General features: G+C 43.7%; 1 protein-coding gene across 1 annotated transcript in view; it reads left to right on the forward strand.

The window, feature by feature from the left end:
- COL21A1 (collagen type XXI alpha 1 chain) overlaps positions 1–18,950 on the forward strand; it is a 190,627-nt gene that overhangs the window by 88,537 nt on the left and 83,140 nt on the right. The window contains exons 11-16 of the mRNA XM_069235782.1: positions 1,762–1,815; positions 2,945–2,998; positions 4,569–4,622; positions 6,520–6,573; positions 8,821–8,865; positions 8,954–9,007. Coding sequence (XP_069091883.1) covers positions 1,762–1,815; positions 2,945–2,998; positions 4,569–4,622; positions 6,520–6,573; positions 8,821–8,865; positions 8,954–9,007 — 315 coding nt within the window. The remainder of the gene's footprint in view (positions 1–1,761; positions 1,816–2,944; positions 2,999–4,568; positions 4,623–6,519; positions 6,574–8,820; positions 8,866–8,953; positions 9,008–18,950) is intronic.

Consider the following 18,950-nt stretch of genomic DNA (forward strand, 5'->3'; position numbering starts at 1 on the left):
TTGCCAATTCTTTAATGTTTTGTGCATATAAGTTCACATCAGGATCAGGTAGTTTGCGCTCAGTATTTTAAAAATGTGCATCATGCAGGATTATGTGTAGTTGTGGATTGTGGTGGGCAATGCATGTTCACCTAGGATTGTGATGGGGCAGCATTGTCAATATGATGATTTACCACTAGGTTTTAATTTTGTCAGTATTTTCAAGTGTTCACAATGCATTTAAAGATACTCAATGTACGTCTAAATCTATGCCTGTTTCAAAATCCTGTAAGAAGGTTAGCATGTTTTGACTCAGTAACGGTGTAGAAAACTGCCCAAAATTCCACAACGTAAGGAAAGGCAAGTGTGTTCTAATGAGAACAATGCTTTCTCTGTAAGGAAAAAAGAGATAACTAGTAAGAGAGCAATCACAAATGTGCATTAATCGCTCTGCAGAAAATGTACATTTTAGTGCCACAACTGACATGTCTATTTATACCTTGGTTGCTGACCTCTTTAAATGAACAGAGTTATGCTCGAGTGGTTACACTGGGTTTCGTGATCTTGCCCAGCAGTAGCCTTTAACTGTCAAGGCTGTGTGCATTGTGGTCCATATTTATGAAATGTTTGCGCCACCTTAGCATAATTTTTTTTCACGCTAAAGCAGTGCTAACTTAACTCCATATTTATATTTTGACGCTAGACCCCTCAAGTGTCAAAATATTGGAGTACGCCCCGTTTCTAGGAAGCGCCAGCCCACATTGCATCAATGAGATGCGAGGTAGGCTTTCCCTTCCTAAAAATGATGCTAGCCCCCTAGCGCCATATTTAACACCTGACACTGAAACGACGCGCAAGTGGGAGGTGGACCTAGATAATGGTGTTAAGCCCGCTTAGCGCCATTATTTAATGCCTGGTCAGACCAGGCGTTAATGTGCAGGTAGACCCATTTCCATGGGGAAACACCATGGAATGGGCACCAAGATGCCCACCCCAACCCCCAACATCACCACCACCCACACCACAGGGACACTACAGGAGGAGGAAGCCCATCCCAAGCAAGTTGTAGGTAAGTGTATGTGTGTGGCATGCCATTGGGGGCCCCTTACATGGGGCCCACTGCCTGCTACTGGGTATGTAGGGCTTGCCCAGGGAACACTGGTCCCTTGTGGTGGGCACTGGACTAGTGGTAATGACTCCTCTTTATAGTTAGACAAGAGTTATTATTTGTCTGCTTTTGCGTCAAAAAATGATGCTAGGCTGAAGCTTAGATGTTTTGCCGCTAATCAGCCTAACGTCATATTGGACCCCCTAGCGTCATTACCCCTAAAACCATCCCTCACTGGCTGGCGTCTTTTTTTTGAGACGTTAGCCATCCCTTAGCACCAATGTGCGTCATTTTATAAATGTAGTGCACGAATGGCGTTAGGGAATGATGTTAGCTCGCGTAATTTTTTTTAACGTACAACAGCATTAGCGCAGTTGTGCACCATTTTTCATAATATGGGCTTTAATGTCCAGTAGTAATCAGCCACAATATGAATTCAACCTTTTACCTTTCACAATCATTGCTTTTTGATCAGCTAGTTGAGCCTGAGTAATGTTGGTTTTATGCAGAACACAGACGTATGCTGGGTTTTGCATCTCTAAATGGTTGGCAATGTAAAACACGTGATTTCTAGATCACTTTCACAAACACGGCCTGTTAGATGATAGATTACAATGCGACAGAGTAAAGGAGTTGTGTGAATTTATATGTATGCCCATTTTTTTTCCACCAAGGGTGTCCGGGGATCACCAGGAGAGAGAGGAGACATTGGTCCAGAAGGAGAAAAGGTATTTTTTCATATTGCTTTGGTGGGCGTCTAATTTGAATGTTTAATTTAATCACACTGTTTTAGTTTACATGTTAGAATATTCCTTATTTTAACAAGATTGTTCTATTGCACGGAGCTGCTTTTGCTCAGATAGCCAATGGCTTGTTTTTGTTATCGGCAGCTATCTAGCGCAGAATCGTTAAATACTATTTCATCACTGTGTAACGTGTCAGTGACAGGACATAAACCTGACTGCACATGCTCTTTTTTTATACCAATTATATAACTGTGAAATGCAACTGATGTCGGTGTCTGTTCTCTGTTTTCTCATTCACTGCGTCCAAATGAATACAGACACCGAAGCTCCCAAACAAAAAAACTACCTGTAAAAAGATGGGCCTGGTGTACAACACTGTTTTGTGGATGCAAACTCTGAGATTCACAATATCACATGGCTTGCAGGTGCAAATGCAAATCAGTGTCTTGTGACGTACAAAACCCCTTTTGGAACCTTTGATGAATCACAATTTGGAGGGGGCGTGAGTGTGCATCTCCTAATTGCGGCTCACAATGGGGCATCTCACCGGTTTGTGGTTGTAGTTGTAGTCACAAATCATTTATCAGACACGGGCACCAGAGTTGAGGTGCAGTCTGATTTGCAAAGAGGAAAATGTTCCAGTAGAATAGTCACCCCTTTCGGAATCATGGGAGGTGGCCTTGGAGATTGGAGATATGGTCCATGGGCCAACTAAATGCTAACCTGATGTGTTGCCAAATAGAAAATATTTATTTTTGTAAATGCGGCACCTGTCCCTTTGAAGAACACAGGACACCTGAAAATAGAAAAACAACTGTCTTGTTTAGGAATATGAAAGCTGGGATGCGGCTCTGCCGCCATCTGTGCTTTCGTGGCCATTAGCAACATGTCACTTATAGAGACATGCAATATTTTATGGCCATCTATTCTATTGGAATTTTGGATACGAACTATTGGTACATAGGTGACATCTCAAATTGCATCTCTACTTGCAAACCAGCCCCCATGCTAATAGTGGATTACAAACCAGGATTAGTACTTCAGGCCCTATGTTTTTAAAAATGTTTACATGCGCAACATTACATGTAACGCATTATTTTTATTATTTCAGGGAGATGAGGGAGAGCAAGGATTTGAAGGGATAATGGGATTTGCTGGAGTAAAGGTAAGGCCTCCAAAAGCCATTTACTGGTTTGTTTATGAAGTTCACTGCATTCCAAATGCACTCTTGCTGTTTGTTTTTTGGGTGACCATTACATCTGCCCTTTACAATGGCACGGAGAATCATATGAAACCACAGTTCTGCAATCCGTACAATCATTTTTACACTATGTTCAGTGTTATTAACTGATTTTATTTCATGACATTTAAAAATGTCATGGCAATAATGGACAGTTTATGACCACAGTGGAAGTAAATTCGTTTTTAGCCAAGACCTAATTGGAAACTTTACTTGTTTACCTTTACTTTTATAATTCTACCAGGAATAATTTGTCCAGCTACTTTGTACATGTACATTTATTGTATAAAATGGGTTTCTAGTGATGTACAGAGGCTCCTATGAATTCATTTTTAAAAACATCAAACAAACACCATTTATTTAAAGTAAAACATTTTTCGTATTTAAAAAAATACATTTTAAAAATATTAATTTTTTACAACATTTTTAAAACTAATTTTTTTTAAAGATCAGTGATTTATAAGGCAAGGTGGAGGATGATGCAATCTTCAAAATATACACTCTTTGTACTGTGACATCATTACTCAAAATAAACTTCCATCATCTTGCCATAGTGGTTAGTCTGCAGCTCTTTCTGCCTGTGGAAAAGCTCTTCGTCTTCATGGTAACAATATATTAAATAACAATATATTAAATTCAGAGTCCTGCTAGTTGTTCCAAACATCATATAATGTTGTTTAATACAGTCTATACGTACTACTCAGTTTCATTGTGTTTTTTTAACATTTTCAACACTTTCCCAATGCTTCACACTTGTTTCCGAGCACTTTCCTTAATGATGTGCCAAAATCAATTGCTGCTTCCCCTACCTAAATAACTATGTCAGCTTAGTTTAATGAGGCTGAACTAGATATCCGGTGCACTCTCCCTATTTGTCCAGCATAGCAGCCTTAACTAGGTGCACGAAAAACATACAGGAAGAGTAATTCAGACACAAAAAACGTGCTGTTCCCACAGCCAATGTGAACCCTTCGTTGCATTGGTAACTGCGCATTAATAACATTCAGATCAGCTATTGTAATGTGGCAGAAGCAAAGGGTTGCCTCATTGGCACCATTCAAATTATGGTACATTCCTTTCTTATAGGACTGTCATATAGTGTGTGCTGGCATGAGCCGTATTACAGAAGAGGGCTGCACAAACAACTGCTGCCCCTTCTGTAATACCACAGTGCCGGGGCCTAACTAAAATTGTGCTGTGGGGCAATTTGTATGATATTTATGGCCCTTCATAGTGAATCAATCAATAGCATTCTGCTATATGGAGATTTGGCAGTCACCAAAACTCTGTGACCCTTCCACTGAGGCACTTAGGCAGGACCCCTGCACTCAGAGAATGTTGTATTTTGAGAAAAACGATACCAATTGTGGTCCTACGGGTTTAGTATCAGTAATTAAATCACATTGATAGCAAGCCAAAGTTTCTTTACATCGTGTTAAATATATTATGGAGGCAACAGAAAGAAACACTCTAACTCCATACCTCTTCCTTGCAGGGCGGCGAGGGCTTCGCTGGTGCTGAAGGCTCACCTGGAAGAGATGGAATCAGGGTAAGTTTGTGACTATCTGCAGAACATTACTTGCCATCATATTTTCAGACCATAACTTTCTGGAATATGAAAAAGTATATTTATATGTTTAATACCATGCCAAAATTAACATACTAATACCAGTTAATGTTGTATACATATATAAGCATACTGATAAATGGGTCCTGTCACATAATATTATTCAGTTCCAGCATATAGGTAGGGCAAGCGACTTCATAAAATATCAACTACCAAAAGATGCCCAGAGGGAATGTAAAAAGGGGGGAAACAGCATTGAATGAAAGGGATTATTGTTACCATATTATGATATTGGACCTGATTACGACCTTGGCGGAGGAGATTACTCTGTCCCAATAGTGACGGATATCCAGTCCACCGTTTTACAAGTTCCATAGGATATAATGGAACTTGTAATATGGTGGGTGGGATATCCGTCACGTTTGGGACATAGTAATCCCCTCCGCCAAGGTCGTAATGAGGCCGTCTATGTGGAAATCCAATGACAAAGGACGGAAATGGCTGCCGGAAATGTTGCCAGTTCAGTTTCTTTCAGTTTGCCTAACCAAGCTTTTTGTTTCAAAGCTTCTTCCAAGAATATTTTCCCACGATATTATTCCATTGGAAGTCTTGTATGTGTACCTCTGATTACTCTGTTTGGTAGCAGAAGGTGTCTCTGTCATAAAGCGCTATATTTTAGCCATTATGACAGAAAGTGTGAGAGATTCAACTGTACTCAGGGCACTTGGCATTTTTCTTTCTCTATCTCATTGTCACTCCCGGGAAAGGTTTTATTTTCTTAAACTGTTGGGCACAATTTTACATTCCCGTCAAAGTGGAAGATGTTTTTCCATGGTCTTGAGTTGTACTTTTCCATTTCCTTATACTCATTTATTGGATTTCCATTGTCCTTCCAAGAAATAAGGCCGCGTTTCTCGTATATGGCTTGAAGGATTGTATACACGAGGATGTATAGGAAACATTGTCTCAGTATTTTCGGGGGGCTTGTAGTGAATGTCCCTATATGAGGTGACCTTGGAACAGTCTAGAATGTTTCCATCCCTTTTAACGTCGACACTCCTTAACTAATCACATCAATTAGTTAACTTATCGAATGTGGCGTTTTCCACAACTCTTGACTGGTTTACCTTTTGGGAGGTTTAGTTAGATTTATAACATCACAACTGGGGCACATTCAAGTGATCAACAACAAGTACTCTCTCGTGATGTTCCTACTTGCCACCACAGGAACACAGTATCAACGTTTCGTAAACAGAATGAATTGTGAGGAACATACAGAAAATGTATCTCTAATAAACGTATTTTTCAAGCATAAATCAGCCAATACTGTGATATGCTAAAAATCACTTCATCAGGGCCTATTTGACAGTTCCAGTAGTGCAGTAAATAACCAGTATGATGAGAAGACTAACCAGCATAATGCTGTGCCGCAGCTTTTTTTGCTGATGCAGTGGTCGTGGCACAGCACTATGCTGGTTAGTCTTCTCATCATACTGGTTCTTTACTGCACTACTAGAACTGTTAAACTGGCCCTTTGCGCTTGAGCAGTACATTCATTAGAACTACACCCCCCTCGCAATTCTTTCCATAAATAAAATTGTACTTAGATTTATTTGTAGTTGGGTCAAGTAAATAGACTATTATTCAAAGCGTGTTTCCGAGCCTTATTTTTTAATCATATCAGGCCAGTCAAAGAATGTCCCCAGGAAAAGGGGGCTGATAGTGGGCAGTACGTTTTGTCATGTACCTAAAATCCACTTTATTTATTAGTATGAATCCATGATATGTTTTTCTTGATGCATTTGATTCTCATAGTTTACTTCATACGGATGATGATACATGTTTCATAATGTAATTGATTGTCTTGTGTTTCTCTCAGGGAATAGTTGGAGATCCAGGTGAACTTGGATTGCCAGGCCTTAAAGGACTTCCAGTAAGCTGCCAGTTTTGTGACTTGAATCTATAATTGCATTTCCTGTTGGGGCCATAGGTTTGATTCAGATCGTGGAAAGGTTCGATAATTATCACCCTTTAAATTGTTTCCCTCAGACTGTGGGGTGCATGCTTATTTTGGTGTTTACTGCACTAAAAATCTGCATTTCTCAGTATTTGCTAGGCATATTTCCCTTTGCACAGTCTAGCAGGTTTTACTTGCAGAAGTTTATTTACTGGTGTGATCTCTTCTCGCACCTGGTAATTACTGGTTAAAATAAACATCCCAACACATATCATTGCAATTCCTGTGCAAACGTATTTGTGCAGGAATCACAATTTATCCAGCCCCATAATAAGGGCTGAAATTGTAAACTGGAGAATAAGACATACAGGCCCATATTTATACTTTTTGACGCTAAACTGCGCTAACGCAGTTTAGCGTCAAAAAGTTTTGCGCCGGCTAACGCCATTCTGAAGCGCCATGCGGGCGCCGTATTTATTGAATGGCGTTAGCCGGCGCAAGCAGACCGGCGCTGCCTGGTGTGCGCGAGAAAAACCACGTACACCAGGCAGCGCCGGCGTAGGGGGAAAATGGCGCATGGGCGTCTTAAAATGGGGCAAGTCAGGTTACGTCGAAAAAATCGTCGTAACCCGACTTGCGCCATTTATTTTCGACGCCCATCCCCCATCAACATGACTCCTATCATTGTAAAGATAGGAGTCATGCCCCCTTGCCCAATGGCCATGCCCAGGGGACTTCTGTCCCCTGGGCATGGTCATTGGGCATAGTGGCATGTAGGGGGGCACAAATCAGGCCCCCCTATGCCAAAAAAAATTATTAAAAAAAAATAAAAAAATACTTACCTGAATGTCCCTGGGGTGGGTCCCTCCAGCCTTGGGTGTCCTCCTGGGGTGGGCAAGGGTGGCAGGGGGGGTCCCTGGGGGCAGGGGAGGGCACTCTGGGCTCATTTTGAGCCCACTTGTCCCTTAACGCCATGCCTGACCCAGGCGTTAAAAAGCGGCGCAAATGCGCCGTTTTTAGCCACGCCCACTCCCGGGCGTCTCTTTTGCCCGGGAGTATAAATACCACGTAAAGGCCTGGGAGTCATTTTTTAGACGGGAACGCCTCCCTTGCATATCATTAACGCAAGGAAGGGGTTCACGCTAAAAAATGACGCACATTCCGGGAACTTTGGCGCTATACGCCTCTAACGCCATAGTATAAATATGGCGTTAGTTGGCGTTAGTTTAGCGTCGAATTTGCGTCGAAAAAAACGACGCAAATTCGGCGCAAACGGAGTATAAATACGGCCCACAGTCCCTAAAAAGGAGAAACATTCTTGACTCTGTGTTCAGGGGTGGTTCCTGTTGGGGGAAATCGGTGGGGTGGGGTGGGGTGGTCACAAAACAAAGACAACATTACAAATAAAAAAAATAAAAAAATAAAACTTACCTGACCCGTCGCATTGCCACTGCTGCTTCGCTCTTCTGCCTCTACTAACTGTAGACACAGGCTCCCAGCTGGCTGCAGGAGAGCAGCGTTAGGATTGACCTGAGCGCCCTGGCTATGCGCTCCCAGGCAGTCTGGGAGCCTGTGCCTGCTTCCTCCAACCCAGCAACACAGTGCAGGGTTGGAGAGAGCTCAGTGCGCATGTGTGTTTTGCCATCCTAAGACAGCCAGCCAAACACACCTGCGCAATGAGGGGAGTGCACACCACTCCCCCTCCATCCCTGTCATCACCCATGGCCCCACCCCATGAAAAATAAAAACAATAATAAACACTGTTTATTATCATTTTTATTTTTCAAGTTGCAGCTGCTGCTGCTGGCGGGGGGGGTGGTGGGGGGGCAACGCTTGTCTGCCATAGCGGACGGGCCGCTGCTGTCTGTGTTACAGTATCTGTTGATATGAACGCACAGACATTATTGAAAGATTAGCATAAAACCAGCACTAGTGTTTCCATGCAATTTTAATTGTTCTGTAAATGAATAAATAAAACACATCTCACTGCTGGCATTTTACAAAGACTAAGGAGCCTTCTATTTAGATGAACAGACCAAAATATAAGTCTTTACTTTAAAGGCAGTACCGCAAGTAGAGGAAATGGTGAACCTAGGTGCTTCAGCTTGCAACAACTCTCATGAGATTTAGCTTTGCTTCATATTAATTTATAAGTCCAAATGAGTGTGCCAATCAAAAATTAATCTATTTCTTGTGACTGTTTGTTCACGTTTTCCTATGTAGGGTGTTCCAGGTCCAAAGGGGAAGCCAGGGACAGAAGGTCCTCAGGTACAGTGCAAATAAATGGACTTGTGAAACAAATGATAAGATTGTGTGTTCTGCATTCTCATTAGCTGTGCTTGTCATTCTCCATCAGGGAATAGTTGGAGACCCTGGGCGTCATGGGCGAGATGGGGACTTGGGCATTGAGGTAAGGAAAGATAATCAAAATAGAATTAATTATCCCAAAAACAAAGTAGCATACAGTCTTAAGGCGTGAGCTAAAACTTCTTGCGCCTGGTGTCTAGGCCCTGTGCCGATGGTTTCACTGTGACACATTTGTCGCAATTGACAGAAGTGATGTAATGCACATAATCAGACACAGTATCATTCACTATAAAATATTGATTATGATTCTGGTGAATTTCAGTGTGTAGTCTGAATTTGTTTTGGATATTTTTGTCTGCAGTACATGCTGCCAAAATGTACACAAAATAAAAAAATTAACCCTGCTTTTGCTGCCATTAATAGAGGTATGCACTTCACAAAGTTCTATCTATCTATCTATCTATCTATCTATCTATCTATCTATCTATCTATCTATCTATCTATCTATCTATCTATCTATCTATCTATCTATCTATCTATCTATCTATCTATCTATCTATCTGTCTATCTATCTGTCTATCTATCTATCTATCTATCTATCTATCTATCTATCTATCTATCTATCTATCTATCTATCTATCTATCTATCTATCTATCTACCTATCTACCTGCTGGTCTGTCTGTTTGTCTATCTATCTATTTGTCTATCTTTATTGTTTGAGTGCTAGGCCATCATTATGAGGGGCCCGATAAATGGGTCACATTTTCCCCACTCACATGGTTACCAATACCAGGGAAACCTGTAACTCCAGGGGAAAATGCATCAAATTATGAGATAGACCCTGAAGATCCACTCACAAATTAAGAATTTCTGGGATATCAGTAACACCTTTTAATTCCTCCTTTTGGACCGGATTTCACCCGCTGAAATCTCCAGGTGAGACTTAAGAGATCTGTAGGAGGCTGGCCGGGTTTGTAGTGGGTACCTTGGGTACTTACACCTTATACCAGGTCCAGTTATCCCTTATTACTGAAATGAAGTAGTGTTCTAGCAGCTTAGGCTGACAGAGGTAGCTATAGCAAAGCAGCATAGGCTGAACTAGGAGACATGCAAAGTTCATGCAATACCACTTATAGTTACACAGTACTTATACACAAGTAAAGACAATACTCAGTGTTACCAAAAATAAAGGTATTTATTTGGGTGACAGAGTACCAAAAATATCTTAAAGACAATACTCCTTCTGGAGGTAAGTATTATACACAATATATACACTAAACACCAAAATTAGACAAGTAAATAGTCATAGAACAATGCAAACAGTAGGAAATCCTATAGAATGCATTGGGAGAAAATAGGTCTAGGGGCAACACAAACCATATACTAAAAAAGTGGAATGCGAATCACAAATTCCCCCCAGACAAGTGTAGGGTGTTCAGAATCGCTAGGAGAGTAATAATACAGTAAAGGTAAGTAAATTACCCCACCGCAGAGCCCACAAAAAGCAGAAGTAAAGTATTGCAAGTTTCCTTAGGACACACTACACCTCATTTCTGGGATTTTGCAGCAGCCAACCTAGTCTGCAAAGAACAACTGCTGGAATATTGGACCTGAAGACCTGCAAAGGAAGGGGACCAAGTTCAGAAGTCGAAAGAAGTTCCAGGAAGGACAGGAGCCCCTGCCAACCCAGAAGAGGGTGCAAAAGAAGAGTCCACAGTTAGTCGAAGACCACTGCCAGTGGATTCCTGCATGATGCAAAAGATGTCCAGCGGCGTGGAGATCGTTACAGATGAGATTTTGTGTTGGAAGACGCCAACAAGCCTTGGCTACGACAAAAGTGTGTTTTGATTCAAAATGGCACTGGATGGACCCAGGAAGGACCTTGGGGCCTCAACTCTGTCTGAGGAGGAAGAGGAGGCTCTCAGCACTTTAGAGAGCTCTCATGATACCAGCCAGCACCCCCAGGAGTCACAGGATATGGGTTCAAAGGAGGTGCAAAACACAGTTAATGCAGCACAACAAAAGAAGGTCCCACGCCGCCGGAGAACAACTTAGCGAGTTGTGCATCACAGGATAGAGTGCTGGGGACCTGGTCCAGGCTGCGCATGAAGGAATTTTTCAAAGCGTGCACAGAGGCCTCAGGAGGCGAAGAAGACGTAGTGCACAGGGGTACCGTCCCTCTCAATGATGTCCACCCTCTGTGTCCTTAGGAGCACGCTCGTCGCTGTGAGAGGAGTCCCAGGGTACTGCTCATCATCTTGGAAGGTGCCTGCTTGGAGCAGGGGAGTGACACCGTCACTCCACAGGAAATTTCTTTGGTCCTTCTGGTGCACGATGAAGACAGGGAGTCCCCAGAGCATGCACACCATGGAAACTGTTGCATTTGCTGACTTGGAGCTGAGGTTGCTGAAGAAAAGTGTCTCTTGTAGACACTTTGTTGTAGTTACAGCGTTTCTTGGAGCAGGCTGCGGTTGATCCGAGGTCAGAAGAGTCTGAAGTTGTTGCAGAGGATTCCTGAAGGAAACTTGCAAGCAGAATCTGAAGAGAACTCACCGGAGAGACCGTAAATAGCCCTGGGAGGGGGATTGGCTACCTTATCAGGAGGGGTCTCTGACATCACCTGCTGGCACTGGTCACTCAGAGCCCTTCAGAGTGCCCCCACACCTTGCAAAGGAAGATGGCTGAAGTATGAGACACACTGGAGGAGCTCTGGGCACCACCCCTGGGGTGTCCAGTTTCCCGCCAGAGCAGGGGAGAAGGGGTCCGTGAACTGGTGTAGACTGGTTTATGCCAGGAGGGCACCATCTGTGCCCTTCTAAGCATTTACAGAGGCTGGGGAGGCTACCCCTCCCCAGCCTGTAACACCTATTTACAAAAAGAGAGGGCGTAACACTCTGCTTTCAGAGGAAATGCTTTGTTCTGCTTTCCTGGGGCTGGGCTGCCGTGTGAGGTGGCAGCAGCTGTAGCTGCAGTGCACGCCTCAGAGAGCTGGTTTGGCAGTAGTGGGGGTCCATGGTGGAGCCCCCAGAATGCATGGACTTGGCTCCCCAATACCAGATTTGGAATGGGGGTACAATTCAATGATCTTTGACATGTTATATGGCCATATTCGGAGTTACCATTGTGAAGCTACATATAGGTTTTGACCTATATGTTGTGCACGCATGTAATGGCGTCCCCAGACTCACAAAGTCTGGGGATAAGGCCCCGAACTATGTGGGGGCACCTTTGCTAGTGCAAGGGTGCCTCACACTTATTAACTTTGCACCTAACCTTCAGCAAGTGAAGGTTAGACATATAGGTGACTTATAACTTCCTTAAGTGCAGTGAAAATGGCTGTGAAATAACGTGTGCGTTATTTAACGCAGGCTGCAATGGCAGTCCTGTGTAAGGGTTTGTCTGAGCTCCCTATGGGTGGCAAAATAAATGCTGCAGCCCATATGGATCTCCTGGAACCCCAATGCCCTGCGTACCAAGGTATCATATATTAGGGACTTCTAAGAGGGGTCCAGTATGCCAATTGAAATTGGTAAATGTAGTCACTGGCCTACAGTGACAAATTTAAAAGCAGAGAGAGCATAAGAACTGAGGTTCTGATTAGCAGACCCTCAGTGACACAGTTAGGCACTATACACGCGCATACACATTAGGCCACATACTATGAGCACTGGGGTCCTGCCTAGCAGGATCCCAGTGAGACAGGCAAAACACACTCACAAACAGGCCAAAAGTGGTGTTAACTATGCTAGAAAGAGAATACTATCCTACAAGATCTATGGTGTGTCTGAAGATCTCATAATCCCGATGGTGCTCATGACTGCAGTTAACGGCCCGTTGAAATTGAGATGCCACTTATAATGAGGGCATAAGTCACGCATGGAGACATTTAAGAGGAAAAGAAAGCCAGCTGATAAAAAGTTTCATTTCATAGCTAGAGTTTAGATAGCCTTGTGTGCTTTGTGTGGCTTTCACATTTTTGCTTTGAATTGACTTCTTGTTTTTTAAATGCCATCAATTGTTGACCACAAGTTTTCTGAGTTTACAAGCTCATAGTAGGTTGCTCTACCGTGTTTCCATGAAACAGTGTTGGTTTACATCCACAAGATCTCATGTGCATGCAAAATCACATGGTATTAGCATTTATATTGCTTTGGGAAAAACATGAAGTTAAATAAAAAAGGATGTTTGACCATGTCAGGTTCTTTTTAGTAACACAGAGGCTCACAGGGAGCCTATGGACTGAAGTACATGCAATGATAATGACTCCTTTCAACAATCTGTTTTATAAGTGAGATCATGTGGGCGTGTGAGATCTCACAGTAATTGCAGCCATATTGCTTTGGGTGAAAGACAATATGGCAGAAATAGTAATATAGGGGTATGAGTTGCTTCCTTATTCTTTCAAAACAGGCTATGTGCTAGGGACACCAGCACTTCAGAAGCATCTACCAGATCCTCTGTGCTCAAAAGAGTGGTGACTGAGTGTACACTTCAGTTGTAAAGTGATGTTTGAATGTTCTTTCACAGGGAGCCAAAGAACTTAAGCATGTCATACCACTGATCCTTGCAGAAGTCTGTTTAGATGTTCTAGATCTCACATATACACAAGATCTAATGGTAATGTCCAAAATATTAGTTTGGATTAGAGACAAAAGAGTTATAGTCGTACGTGTTGTATCCTCAGTCCTTGAAAACAGATAGTATGACACGTACATCAGCACTTCAGCAGCAATCACAAGCCCCTCTGTGTTTCTAATTGTCATGAATTAATGTTCATTGTATCACAAAACAGCCAATAGCATGAGGTGAGATGGTAATACTCTTCTGGTGTTCTGGGGAAACCCAAAGCATGCTACTCAGGCAGACCAGGTCTAAAAATTCACTAAGTGCTGCTTGAAATCCAAGCAAAAATAATCCAGTTTCACTGCCTTGCTGTAATTAGCATTCTAATTAGGCCAAGGGAATGTGCTCTAAGAAATAATACATCTACATCTGAAGCCAGGAAGTCTTTATGTTGCAAACACTGACTTCTTAGCTGGGATACTCCCTTCGGAAGGGAATGAAAACCACAGATGGCATCATAAAGGACCAAAACAACAATCTTCCTGTTCACATCAAAATGCCATAAGGACACTCAAATGACAGGCACCTCTCTTTCAGAGGGTTTCCTCAAGCATTAATTTCTACTACCAACAAGAGGGGAAGCTATTCCCAGATCAGAAAGAGTGGTTGGTTTCTCATTCCATACGGTCTTAGAGCACATTAGAGGGATGACCTTGGCAATCTTGGACAAAGGTTTGTGGAAAGGTTACAGATGAAAACAGGAAGTGTTGAAAAAAGGATTACATTTTGGTGGGCATTCTGCTAGAATTGGGCAGAAAGGAATACCCAGTCACATGCTAGTTCACTGGATGAAAATGACACTTCACCACCAACTTCACAGAACATTCTTGGACATGGAGGAAACATCTGCGGAAAGAAGAATTCTGCCTGATCTGCTTCAGAAAGAAGCCTGAAGGAACCCTGCACTCCACTTGCTCCACGGACTGGAGATCCAAGGGTCAGCTGGGAAGCCTCCTGTTTGCTGCCTCATGGACACAAACTGCTGAAGAATGAGGCATCATGTGGAAGAACCAGTTACATAGTTGGGAGTGAATTTTGAATGCCCCTCTTTATTACACATATTTTATTTCTGGAAAACAAACCCATAAAAACAATGAAGACAATACAGCTGATGATGATTGTAAGCAAGTAAAACAATTTCAATATAGTGCTTTTAAAATTAGTTTTTTTTTTTAAATGTGCATATGAAACCAATATTTTTCATTAAAAAACGGAAATATGAAAGCATTAAAAAAAGGAACACTCATAATCTTAACTCATTGCTTTGGAACTCATTGCCCTAAAACTTTAAAAGTTCAAATGTCTGGTCCCTATATTAGGCTTAATTATTTGTGTGCCATTTTGTCTTTTAATTTGTTCTTGAATGCCTTAGATTGGTCTGGGAACTTTATTTTGTTGTTTTTTGCTGTTGATTATTGTATTTATTTGATTAAATTTGACCCTATCACATGCTTCACTTGTGAATTGAATGCTGATGTGTTATCAAATCACCATTTGGTTATGCGATTTGGTATTTGGAAAGTGGTGTTTCGGGTGACCCTTCCAAACAATGAATCTCAGTGTTAGGTATTAATAAAACATTAATATTTTACCATCTCTATGAAAGAGATGGTAACCGATTCACAAATGGGAAAGGGTCCCCAAGAGATTCTTTTCCCTTTGAGAATGTTAACAAATATATATTTTTAAAAGCAGACAGTGGTCCCACTATATCAAAAATATATATTACTTTATTTAAAAGCAATCACAGACATGGTGGCCTGCTGACTCCATCATGCCACCATCCCTGTGTTGCCTATCATACCTACTAGGTCGCAAACTGCAACCTTCTTCATTAGATTCAAGAGGTAGGTCAATTTGCAACCCACTAGGAATTGCTATTTAATAGTACAAAGTTTTCACACATTAGGAATCGGTATGTCCTAATTGCGATTATGTAAGAATCACAATATGGAAATCGCATTCCTAATTTTTGTACATTTGGCCCCTCATACTTCTTTCATCAAAAACAATGTGTCAATGAACGTTAGTGTTGCAGTGGGCACAGGCTACAATTTCAAAAGAAAGACACTGTTGCCTGTGCTGCCTGCTGCCTGGAGAGGGACTACACTGCCCAGAGTGGCTCTGACCAGAAGGAGGGCCAGCTGACATGCTTAATAGTGCTTTGTGACCCACGGAGCACGGAATGTGCTATTGCCTGTGTTGCTTGCCACCTGCTGTCTAAAGGGGGTCTACATTCCCCAGAATGACTCTGCCCAGAAGGAGGGCCTGCTGACTTGCTTATTAGCACTTTGTGACTTGTCGGAGGCACTTGATATGCATCTAGGCGCTAGTTCAGGTGAAGACTTGGCCAAGAGTGGGCCCGCCTGCACCTGCCTGCGACTGTTGGAGGTTGGGTTGGGTCTATTCTCTTTGTCCTCAAAGAAGGCGCTGCTCCTCCAGCTGATTTGCAAGAAAGGCCAATTTATTTTTCTTATTGTTGCTTATTTGGTGTACTTGTGCTCCTTGTCTAGGAAATGGGGTAAGGAAAGCTATTATCTCTACTCCTCCACTTGCCCCTAGCTGTGCAACCATAGCCAATTTCCTGGCCAGAGCTACGGGGATTAATACCAAGGAAATAGACCTGGCAAAGAGACGCCTAGCCTTGGATTTAATTTGCTACACTAATCAATCTTTGAGAACTGCACCCATCCCAGATCACGCCGAGCATGGGGGCTTACAGGTTCATTCGCTCCTCTGGTTATCAATGATTTGCAGTTTCTTGTATCTGCCCTTGGTTCATGTGTACAGGACTCACCTCACAGCCAAAGCCCTGCACCCAAGCTCAAGCAAAAGCTGAAGAATGTTACTCCCACCAAGAAGGGTCCTGTTAACGACTGTATGACGAAACAACGACTGCAAAAAAAACTACTGCCTTAACAACGAGGTCGGAACACCGACCTCGTTGCTACTACTAATGATTTTACCACGAATGCCTTAACAACGATATTTCGTTGTAAAGGCATTCCTGATAAAATCATTAGCAATAGGCACCATTCACCCTACATCCCTCACCCCACCCCAAAACCTAAAACCCCCTGACCCCCCACCCACTCCCCAAAACCAAAAACGCCCCACCCCCCAAAACCCACCCCAAAACCTAAAACCCCCTGCCCCCCCACCCACCCCCCAAAACCAAAAACGCCCCACCCCCCAACCCCACCCCAAAATCTAAAACCCCCCACCCACTCCCCAAAACCAAAAACGCTCCACCCCCCCAACCCCACCCCAAAACCTAAAACCCCCTGACCCTCCACCCCCTCCCCAAAACCTAAACCCACACTTACCTTCGCCAAGTCCCTTCTTTGTACCTTAACCGCGCATGTTCGTTGTTCAGAACATACATAGTTAAGGCACAAAAAACCGAAGTCGTGGTTAAAAAAAGCGTTGGTGCGCTTTCGTTAACCATGACCTTCGGAAAAAAAAAGTCGGAAAAAAGGATGTTTCCCTACCTAGGTTCCCAAGGTATTGGGGTTCCAGGAGATCCCTATGGGCTGCAGCATTTCTTTTGCCACCCATAGGGAGCTCAGACAATTCTTACACAGGACTGCCACTGCAGCCTGAGTGAAATAATGTCCACGTTATTTCACAACCATTTTACACTGCACTTAAGTAACTTATAAGTCACCTATATGTCTAGCCCTCACTTAGTGAAGGTTAGGTGCTAAGTTACTTAGTGTGAGGGCACCCTGGCACTAGCCAAGGTGACTCCACATTGTTCAGGGCAAATTCCCCGGACTTTGTGAGTGCGGGGACACCATTACGCGCGTGCACTACATATAGGGTAAATACCTATATGTAGCGTCACAATGGTAACTCCGAACATTACCGTGTAACATGTCTAGGATCATGGAATTGTAACCCCAATACCATTCTGGTATTGGGAGGACAATTCCATGCATCCCCGGGGCTCCAGCATAGAGCCCGTGTACTGCCAAACTAACTCTCTGGGGTTTTCTCTGCAGCTACTGCTCAGACAGGTTTCTGCCCCCCTGGGGCCTGGGCAGCCCAGTCCCAGGAAGGCAGAACAAAGGATTTCCTCTGAGAGAGGGTGTTACACCCTCTCTCTTTGGAAATAGGTGTGAAGGGCCTGGGAGGAGTAGCCTCTCCTGGCCTCTGGAAATGCTTTGAAGGGCACAGATGGTGCCCTCCTTGCATAAGCCAGTCTCCACCGGTTCAGGGATCCCCCCCCCAGCCCTGCTCTGGCGTGAAACTGGACAAAGGAAAGGGGAGTGACCACTCCCCTGACCAGCACCTCCCAAGGGGAGGTGCCCAGAGCTCCTCCAGTGTGTCCCAACCTCTACCATCTTGGATGCAGAGGTGTGAGGGCACAATGGAGACCTCTGAGTGGCCAGTGCCAGAAGGTGACGTCAGAGACCCCTCCTGATAGGTGCTTACCTCTCTCTGTAGCCAATCCTCCTCTGAGGGCTATTTAGGGTCTCTCCTGTGGGTTTCTCACCAGATAACAAATGCAAGAGCTCACCAGAGTTCCTCTGCATTTCTCTCTTCGACTTCTGCCAAGAATCGACCGCTGACTGCTCCAGGACGCCTGCAAAACCGCAACAAAGTAGCAAGAAGACTACCAGCAACATTGTAGCTCCTCATCCTGCTGGCTTTCTCATTTGTTTCCTGGTGGTTCATGCTCTGAGGGCTGTCTGCCTTCACCCTGCACTGGAAGCCAAGAAGAAATCTCCAGTGGGTAGACTGAATCTTCCCCCTGCCAACGCAGGCACCAAACTTCTGCATCACCGGTCCTCTGGGTCCCCTCTCATCTTTGACAAGCCTGGTGCCTGGAACACAGGTGCTGGATCCAAGTGTCCCCGACAGTCCAGGGGCCCTTCTGTCCACATTTGGTGGAGGTAAGTCCTTGCCTCCGCACGCCAGACAGTAATCCTGTGTACTGCGTGAACTGCAGCTGCTAGGGCTTCCATGCACTTTTGCAAGACTTCCTTTGTGCACAGCACAGCCCAGGTCCCCAGCACTCTGTCCTGCATTGCCCAACTTGCTGAGTTGACCTCCAACTTTGTGGGACTCCCTTTTGTTGTGCTAAGATGACTGTTGTGCTCAGATCTTTTGAACACCTGTTCAAGTACTTCTGTGGGTGCTGCTTGCTTTTGCATTGGCTCTCTGTACTGCTGAGTGCCCCCTCTGTCTCCTCCTCCAAGGAGCAACCTCCTGGTCCTTCCTGGGCCCTGGAAGCACCCAAAACTTTAAGAGTGACTCTTGCAGCTAGCAAGGCTTGTTTGTGGTCTTTCTGCATGAAAACAACTCTGCATCCTCCAGCACACCGTGGGATATCTTCTGACCAAGGAAGAAGTTGTTGCAGAATCTTTGGCTTCTTCCACCCAGAGGCTGCCCTTTTGCACCTTCATCCGTGGTTTAG

This window comes from Pleurodeles waltl, chromosome 5, assembly GCF_031143425.1.
Source record: "Pleurodeles waltl isolate 20211129_DDA chromosome 5, aPleWal1.hap1.20221129, whole genome shotgun sequence".
In the NCBI taxonomy this organism is placed as follows: Eukaryota; Metazoa; Chordata; class Amphibia; order Caudata; family Salamandridae; genus Pleurodeles; species Pleurodeles waltl.